Source organism: Vollenhovia emeryi, unplaced genomic scaffold (assembly GCF_000949405.1).
Source record: "Vollenhovia emeryi isolate VEMERY1.0 unplaced genomic scaffold, V.emery_V1.0 DF939314.1, whole genome shotgun sequence".
Classification (NCBI taxonomy): domain Eukaryota; kingdom Metazoa; phylum Arthropoda; class Insecta; order Hymenoptera; family Formicidae; genus Vollenhovia; species Vollenhovia emeryi.
Window position 1 is genome coordinate 88,254 of NW_011967052.1, and position 9,209 is coordinate 97,462.

Here is a 9,209-nt window from a genome sequence, read left to right on the forward strand (position 1 = left end):
TCTCCGCCCGCGCCGCGCTCCCCGCCGGGCCTAGGTTTTTTCCCACCACGGTGTATCTCGCGCGTCGCTCCACCTCCCGCTCATCGATCGATTTTCTTAAATGCCTCCCGAGTCCGGCCTACCGTCTCCTGCATCCTCATTCGCTCAAACGTATAAATTTCTTTGTCGGTAACTATTATTACTTTGTACCTCGGTACATGATATTTCTCCTTAGTTTAACCCAATCTACCGCTATTTGCAAAGTGGCTACTTTTGCATCAGACACCCTGTATATAACGGTGAAACACTGCTAGAAAATGTTCGGAGCGAGAAACGATGTATAAAAGACTTCGTAATAAGGTCGGTTTGTTTTTATCTTTCGTGCTTTTTATATCTGTGTTTTTTACATCTTAATCGTAACGATATGGATTATGCGCTCTTTAAAAGTCAATCGGTGAATTATCACAGAAGATAGTGAATAGTCACCGATTTAAAGTTACAAGTACACCACTGCGATTTTCAGTGGTATACTTCAGTGATAATCCACTGGTTGACTTTTAGAGAGTAGATCTATCGTTAATTTTAATAACATTGATTTATTTTAATGCTTCATTACGATTGATAAAATTGCGCCTTATTTCTCGTGCCTCTTATCCTTGTGTATTATACGTCGTGTCTGTGCTCGAGGCGGTCTCTAGGTCTGAAGGTGCGAAGAAGCATATGCACGTTGTCGCATTGCGGCGCAGCATTTCAGCTCCGATGTTCTCGCGCTCGTGCCTTTACGTGTAACGCGAGGGCGTGGTTTCCGCGAGATATGCGAATTTTTATTTAATTGCGGGCGTAACCACAAAGGTGAGCGACTACGAGAGGTTGCGTAAAAGGTCGGCAGGTGGAAATAAGCGGGGCGCACGTTTCCCGTCGTGTAGATGCCATGATTTAAGAGCAGTCTCATATAACGTTACGCAGAACCCCTCAGATCCGGGGAAAAATATTTTTGGAACGGTACATGAGACCTTTTTATACCGAAGATAGGCGATTTTTTTTTCAAGTCCTTTATCTTTGATATAAAAGCCTTACTCGTGGACCAAATATCAAACGTGTAAACGAATACGCGCCGATGAGTTTTGGATCGAGAATTTATATATGATTGGATTTAAAATTTCATTTGATCGTCAGCAGATATGGAATTTTTTAACACACGCTGTTATTACAGTGAGACAATATCAAAGTTTTGCATATACATACAGGGTGTACCGCAATTCGTGACCGAAATTTTCATAACGTATTTTTGAGCAAAAAGTAAGACGAAAATCCTAATACGAAAATGTCGAGGCTATAATACTTTTCAAATGGGAAGCATTTATAATAGACAAATCAGGTAGTCTAAAATTCGCGCGTTCAGGGACGGTACATTGCATAGTGATAAAGGTACTCTTGCATTTTTGCCGATATACCTAAAAAAATTTAAGTAATTATATGTACAATGATGCTGATGTTATTGATTGAGTCATATTTAAACATGAAAAAATAAAAAAATTAAAAATTAAAAATAATAAATATGAGAAGTTGTCCACATGAGAAGTTGTCAACTTATGAAATGTCACAGACAATTTATATGGTAAAAATATTTTCTTCAATATCGATTTATATTGAGGTTATTTTTTTAATATGTAGATAAGATAGATTTCACATTTTATACAATTCGGCAATGCCTAATGGAAACTATGTTGATACAAACGCGAAATTTATTAACAAATCTAGTAACAAACTTTTTTCTATTAATTATTATATTTTTATTGTACTACTATTAATTGTACTACTACGAGATACTATAGAATTGTGTAGAATTGGGCGGAGGGCATTTTGAACATATGTTGTAACAACTTTTAAATAAACGTTATTATACAAATACAATATCTCATAGTATTAATAGTAGCACAACAGAACTATAATATTCAATAGAAAAAAAACTGTTACTTTTGCTAATAAATTTCGCGTTTGTATCAACATATAGTTTCCATTACGCATTGCTAAATTGAATAAAATATGAAATCTACCTTATCTACATATTAAAAAAATAACCTCAATATAAATCGATATTGAAGAAAATATTTTTACCATATAAATTGTCTGTGACATTTCATAAGTTGACAACTTCTCATGTGGACAACTTCTCATATTTATTATTTTTAATGTATTATTTTTTATTTTTTCATGTTTAAATATAACTCAATCAATAACATCAGCATCATTGTACATATAATTACTTAAATTTTTTTAGGTATATCGGCAAAAATGCAAGAGTACCTTTATCACTATGCAATGTACCGTCCCTGAACGCGCGAACTTTAGACTACCTGATTTGTCTATTATAAATGCTTCCCATTTGAAAAGTATTATAGCCTCGACATTTTCGTATTAGGATTTTCGTCTTACTTTTTGCTCAGAAATACGTTATGAAAATTTCGGTCACGAATTGCGGTACACCCTGTATATGTGTATATCATATTTTTCGAGGGGCAAACCGCTGAGGGCATTGTGGTGTACAGAGTTGCGGCATTACTGGGCACTACTAGGCATTCTTTGGGCATTAGGCCTTGCTGGAACATTATAAAGATAAAACAGGATAAATAAGATAAAACAAGATAAAGTAATGCCCACTGGGCATTAGTAGGCACCGAGGGGGAAACCACAATGCCCACTAATGTCCAGTGGGCATTACTTTATCTTATTATCTTATTTTATTTTTATTATGCCCCAGCAAGGGGCCCAATGCCCAAACTAATGCCCAACAAATGCCCAGTAATGCCGCGAATCTGTACACCACAATGCCCTCAGCGGTTTCCCCCTCGATATTTTCATACGAGATTTCTTAGATATTTTCTCATGATTTCCATGGCTTCGTTTAACGATTTCGCGCAGATAGAGGAACGTCAGCGCGAGTCACAAAGAATTATAGACGTCTCGCGACGATTTATGCCCGGGAAATGTAAAAGTGATATACTCGCGCGATAATACTCGCGATTGGCATGATCGAAAATGCCGCTTACGTGCGTGTCCATGGTGAAGACTTCGAGACTGTGAATGTCCGGCTCGGCCCTCCAGTACTGCGAATATTCCTGCGGTCGATGCTTCCGGACGTTTTTGTGGCAGCAATAGCATATGAGCACCACCATCATGATCACACCGCTGATCATGGCGCTAAAAGCGGACCAATATAGACGATGTTTAGACGGTGCTTTTTGTGCTGGGAGGTGCCCGTATGCCCAAGGAGAAAAAGCGTGGCCCGGTATAAAGGGCGGGCGGCTGGTGGAAAAGTGAGCGTGCGATTTCCCCTCCGGGAGAAATTTTTGAACGCGGCCAAGTATAAAACAGTCACTTTTAACACCTGCTGCATCTCGCCGGGTTAACCTTTTACGGCGATTTAATAAAAAGAACCTGCCTCTTAACGAAAAAGAGATATATAGGTGTTTCTTTGTGCCTCGATAGGTGTTAAATCGAAAGATTACGTCTTTTTTTTTTTGGTACGTATAGAAGTTCGTTGCGGCAGGTAATTTGCAGAAGCAAGCATCTTGTCGCCGATATACAGGGTGAGTCTTTTCATATCCGACAAAATTTTTGAGAAGGTAGAACGGATCGAGATGAACGGAAAAGTCCTGTACCATTTTTCAATTTTCGTAATAGTTAACGAATAATTAATTATTAAAAATCGTTATCTTAGGCCGGCCTACCGTCCAATTCGAGCGCGTGGCAAGATGTGACCGCCCGGCGATTGATATTGCTATGCGCACATCTCGCCACGCGCTCAAATTGGGCGGTAGGCCGGCCTAAGACAACGACTTTTAATAATTAATTACTCGTTAACTATTACGAAAATTGCAAAATGGTACAGGATTTTTCCATTCATCTCGATCCGTTCTACCTTCTCAAAAATTTTGTCGGATATGGAAAGACTCACCCTGTATAATACATATACACCCTGTATAATACGTCGTTACCAGTGTAATTGCGATAATCGTTTAACTAACATTTTATTCATCGTAAATCGTCGTCTTATCTCGAATTACTAATAAAATAATTTAAGATAAAGATTCATTAGCCGCTGATTTAACAATGGCGCTTTGAATTTTTCTGCGCCTCTACACGGAAAGAATTTTCTCTTAGAATTTATCCTGAAAATCATGTTATTGTGGGACAGCTTGATCTTTCGAAGAATTTTATAAGAGTTTTTTGAAATTTTACCATACGTTTGACTTGTGTATACACAAAAAAATATGATGTATCGACAAGATTAGTGCAATTGAAATTAAATCGTTGAAACAACATCAATGTTAATGAACGACAAATTTAATAATCTGGACATTTAGTTCAATGCTTAAAATTAAAATCCATAGCACATATAATCGAGCGAGTTATTTATGTTTGCGGCAGCACGTGACGTTAATGTTTAATTTAAGCAATTTCATTTTTTTTAAATTTAACAGCATTTTTTCCCGTGTAATTGTACTTAGTATACGTTTTACTGGTAGAATGTGTGGTAAAATTTCAAAAAACCCTCATAAGGTTCTTCAAAATGCCATGTTGTCCCACGATTACATGATTTTCGGGGTAAATTTGAAGAGAGAATTCTCTCCGTGTACTCTCTAATAAAAATCAATCGGTGAATTATCACTGAAAACAGTGAGTAGTCACTGATTTACAGTTACAAGTATATCACTGCGATTTTCAGTGATAATCCACTGATTGACATTTAGAGAGTACTAATGCACTAAAATTCAACGGAGTTAAAAGAATCCATAAACTCGGTTGAATGAAAGGTAATGTAGTTGTGCTTTTAACTACAATTTGTGTTAAAATAATAAATTTTACTACACACGATAGCTAAAAGTAATGACATAGTGAGTAACAACACATTGAGCCAAACTTGACTAACTGAATCGCCACGAATTTAACAGTTTAATTCGTGTAATGTATCGTCCCGCATTTTTATTTATGTACAGTAGTATAAATTTCATGTTGATGTTTACGTCATGTTGAACTGCGCATTTTTGTGAAAACGGATTCATAAGATTTTTGCGACGAGGAAGGATTTCAAAGCGACGTTATCTTTCCTCAGTGCTCTCAAGTTTGACTCACAGATGGAATCCCTCGTGCTGGCCCGCGGAACAACCATTGAATTTTCAACCACCGGCTATCTAAGGCAATACTTTCGCCGTGTCTCGCACGTGCAACGGGTCTGTTTGACGTGCGGATACAATCCTCCGGAGGACTGAAGGGACCAGGGCGCGCGCGTGTGTATGTGTGTGTGAGGGACGACGCGTCTCTCCTCAAAGAGCTTGGGATTAGGCCGTGCTCGGGCCGTGAGACGTATCTTCCGTCTATATTTTGTGACGTCGGTGCTGTCGGAACGTCTGTCCGGCCGGCGCGGTTGTTACTCACCCACCGAGAAGGATGTTAACATTGCCGTGCAGATCCGCGTCGAAGCGGCCGCTCCTGCTGGTCGACGAGGAGCCGTTATGCTCCGGCGGGGCGTTACTCGCATCCCCGTAAGCGTTGCTGCTGTTATGATGGGCCTTCTGCACCGCGGCCATCACCGCTACCCTGTGCATTATCCTTTGCGTCGTCCCGCCCGCCGATGCCGTTTCTAATCGCGTCTTCTCGCCGCTTACAGATTGCATTGGGTCGCGGCTAATTAGCACCACTGAGATTAATTATTCCCCCTGCCTTTCCGCTCTTTGTCTCTCGATTGCCCCGTCAGGCTCGCCCAGAGCGGATCCCGGAATGGATCGAGATCGACGATAATAACGCGTTGCGCGTGCTACTATCGACCGTTATCGCCCGCCAAGATCGAGAGAATCCCGATCGCCCGTGCTGCCCCGAGATCGCCGTTGATCGTCTCGAAAAGGATTCTGCCGTTTCCGGAGACGCCTCTCGTCGGGAAAGCCCAGTCGGATGCGAGCCTGCTCTCCTCTTTCCCCCCGAGCACGATCGATTTCGCATCACGACCGGTTAGATCGCTCGGGGGGATCCTCGGGGGTGGCCAAATCGGACCTCAGACCTGAAAACGTCGACGTCATTTTTACGGAACACGCAGGATGCGTACTTTCGACTTTCCTATCGTTTCGCGCGTCACAGTTTTTCAATTCTGACCACGTATAAGATCCCCTTGCTCTTTAAAAGTCCATCAGTGCGTTGTCACTGAAAACGGTTATAGAGGAAAGTCTTCCATAGTATTATGGGATAAGCTCCTAATATAAGATAGCAGGGTTTTTGCTAAATTAATAGGCGTCACCTATTGGTTTCATCGTTAATTTATTGCACTTGGAGTGAAATCTGTTCAATGGAAAATTCATTGTTGGATCGTGTGATCGTCGTAAATAAAGATTTGCGATTAAATTTGGACGTTGAACCTGCTATCTTATATTACCAGCCTGTCTCATAATAGAGAACTTTCCTCTGAGAATAACACTGAATAATTCATATAACTGTGAATCAGTGAATATCCACTGATGATCCACCGATTGACTTTTAGAGAGTAAGTAGACTCGGTTTTTTCAGCCTATAAGCTAACTAATAGTTGAATTAAATGTCTGTCTTTGTCTAATTTGAAGGAAAAACAAAGACACGCGTGATTGAACTATTAGTTAACTTACCACGAGATTGAAACAACCGGCTCAATCTCATGACGAGAGAGATTCTCTAAATGCGTTCGAATCGTCGCTCTATACCTATTTGTCCGATGATGTAATTTGAATATTAATATTTTAATCGTTTTCTTAGTAAGAAACACGTAACAAGTATCGATTGGATCTTAATACTATATTATCGTGTATTGTGTCAATGAATAAATAAAATTGGATAATGACCCACTTTTCTAACAACGCGGGAAAAATCGATTCTGCACGCGGGGACATAAAATGTAGATTAATCCTCACTGAAAGAAAAGTGGTTTATCGCACTGTTGCACGTGGATAATGCTCGCGGAAAGATTTCATAAGAAGAAAGTATACTTCACGGCGGTGGGCAACCTATTTCTTAATCTTGAAGATTAGATCATTTTTTACGAGCGTCTTTTACGTTCTCGTTTGTTCTCTTTAAGTGAATATACCTGCAATGTACGTACAGGGAAACAATTTTACGTTGCATTTTTTCTCATACCGCGGTATTACAATTAGGAACAGGCGAGGGGTAAACCGCGGGCCGAAATCGTGTACACCAATGCCTACTTTCTAAAAATTAATCAATGAATTGTCACTGAAAACAGCGAATAGTCACTGATTTACAATTGTAAGTATACCGCTGCGATTTTCGACATTTAGAGAGTATTAATGCACTAAAATTCAACAGTGTGCATTACTTTATCTTATTATCTCTTATTTTATCTTTTTGGACTCTTTACTCTCTTGAAGTCCATCAGTGGATTATCACTGAAAACAGTGAACAGTCACTGATTTACAGTTGTAAGTATACCACTGCAATTTTCAGTGATTCCACTGTTTTCAGTGATAATCCACTGACTGACATTTAGAGAGTACTAATGCACTAAAATTCGACAGTGTGCATTACTTTATCTCATTATCTCTTATTTTATCTTTTTGGATTCTTTACTCTCTAAAAGTCTCTAAAAGTTCGTCAGTGGATTATCACTGAAAACAGTGATTAGTCACTGATTTACAGTTTAATGTATTGCATTGCAGCGGTATGCTAATTGCTATATACTTATTTACAGTGAATAGTCACTGATTTACAGTTATAGGTATTGCATTGCAGTGGTATACTTGTAACTGCAAATCAGTGACTATACAGTGTTTTCAGTGATAATCCCCTGACTGACATTTAGAGAGTACTAATGCACTAAAATTCGACAGTGTGCATTACTTTATCGTATTATCTCTTATTTTATCTTTTTGGATTCTTTACTCTCTAAAAGTCCGTCAGTGGATTATCACTGAAAACAGTGATTAGTCACTGATTTACAGTTTTATGTATTGCATTGCAGTGATATACTAATTTTTATATACTTATTTACAGTGAATAGTCACTGATTTACAGTTATAGGTATTGCATTGCAGTGGTATACTTGTAACTGCAAATCAGTGACTATTCACTGTTTTCAATGATAATCCACTGATTAACTTAGAGAGTATAATGCCTCGGGAAAGCCAAATAACACCCACTAATTCCCCAAAAATGCCTAGTAATGCCGCAAATCTGTACACCAGAATGCCCTCAGCGGTTTACCCCCCGCGGGCATAGGTATTTAAACTGACATTTAATTAGCAGGAAAGAGACGTTGAATTCGACGCCGATAGACATCTCGGTCGTATCGCCGCGCGCCGGCCCGTATTGTCGTCTTCTAGCGGTGCGCTTAGACCGTTAAACGGAGACACTTCTCGCATTGCGCTTCCGTTACGGCTGATAAAACCCTCACCTCGCCGCGCGGCGGTGCGGCGCGATTCCGCGCGAGAGACGGGCCTTTTTACGGAGTCGAGTCGCGTTTCACGTCGCGACGCGATTCGCGCGGAATTCCAACGCTCCAAATTGAATTTCTCATTGTACAATACTCACGTAGAGCCGAGGCTGCCGCCTGGCCGACCGCTCGGCTTCGCGGACACCCGTCGGCGGATCTGCTCGCGCGTGAGACGCGCGTGTCATTGTGTTGCTCCGGGCAGGTTGGATGTCGGCCGATAACCGTCAGGACTCGTCTCGTGCCGCCGCGCCTGATCGCGCGATCTGCAAACAAACGATATCTAAACCGTGCACTTTTTTGTCAGTCGATCCGCGTCGCATTATCTTCAAAGAATTACGAGGGATAAACCGCTGACCGTAATCCTGTACAGTGTACACCAATGCCTACGCTGAGAAATATGCATTGTATCAACAAGACATGTATGATAGAATGGTTTTTAGTTGAACCAAACAGAATTTCTAGTTATCACGATAGAGCTCGATATTTCATAACCAGAAGTTTGATAGACTTCACTATGCATGTACACATTTCACCGGATATACAGGGTGAGTCTTTCCATATCCGACAAAATTTTTGAGAAGGTAGAACGGATCGAGATGAACGGAAAAGTCCTGTACCATTTTGCAATTTTCATAATAGTTAACGAGTAATTAATTATTAAAAATCGTTGTCTTAGGCCGGCCTACCGCCCAATTCGAGCGCGTGGCAAGATGTGACCGCCCGGCGATCGATATTGCTATGCGCATGTCTCGCCACGCGC

The 9,209-nt window shown here is 40.4% G+C and overlaps 2 protein-coding genes across 8 annotated transcripts in view; one reads left to right on the plus strand and one right to left on the minus strand.

The window, feature by feature from the left end:
- LOC105558759 (probable beta-hexosaminidase fdl) overlaps positions 1-9,209 on the plus strand; it is a 67,660-nt gene that overhangs the window by 25,800 nt on the left and 32,651 nt on the right. The gene's annotated exons all lie outside the window — the stretch shown is intronic.
- LOC105558762 overlaps positions 1-9,209 on the minus strand; it is a 31,578-nt gene that overhangs the window by 3,199 nt on the left and 19,170 nt on the right. For 2 of the 3 annotated variants that reach the window (XM_012006656.1, XM_012006658.1), the window contains exons 2-4: positions 8,548-8,712; positions 5,419-6,037; positions 3,030-3,180 (exon numbers count right to left, since the gene is read on the minus strand). In XM_012006656.1, coding sequence (XP_011862046.1) covers positions 3,030-3,180; positions 5,419-5,657 — 390 coding nt within the window. In that variant the 5' untranslated portion in view covers positions 5,658-6,037; positions 8,548-8,712. The remainder of the gene's footprint in view (positions 1-3,029; positions 3,181-5,418; positions 6,038-8,547; positions 8,713-9,209) is intronic. The other variant, XM_012006659.1, reaches the window with a different exon arrangement.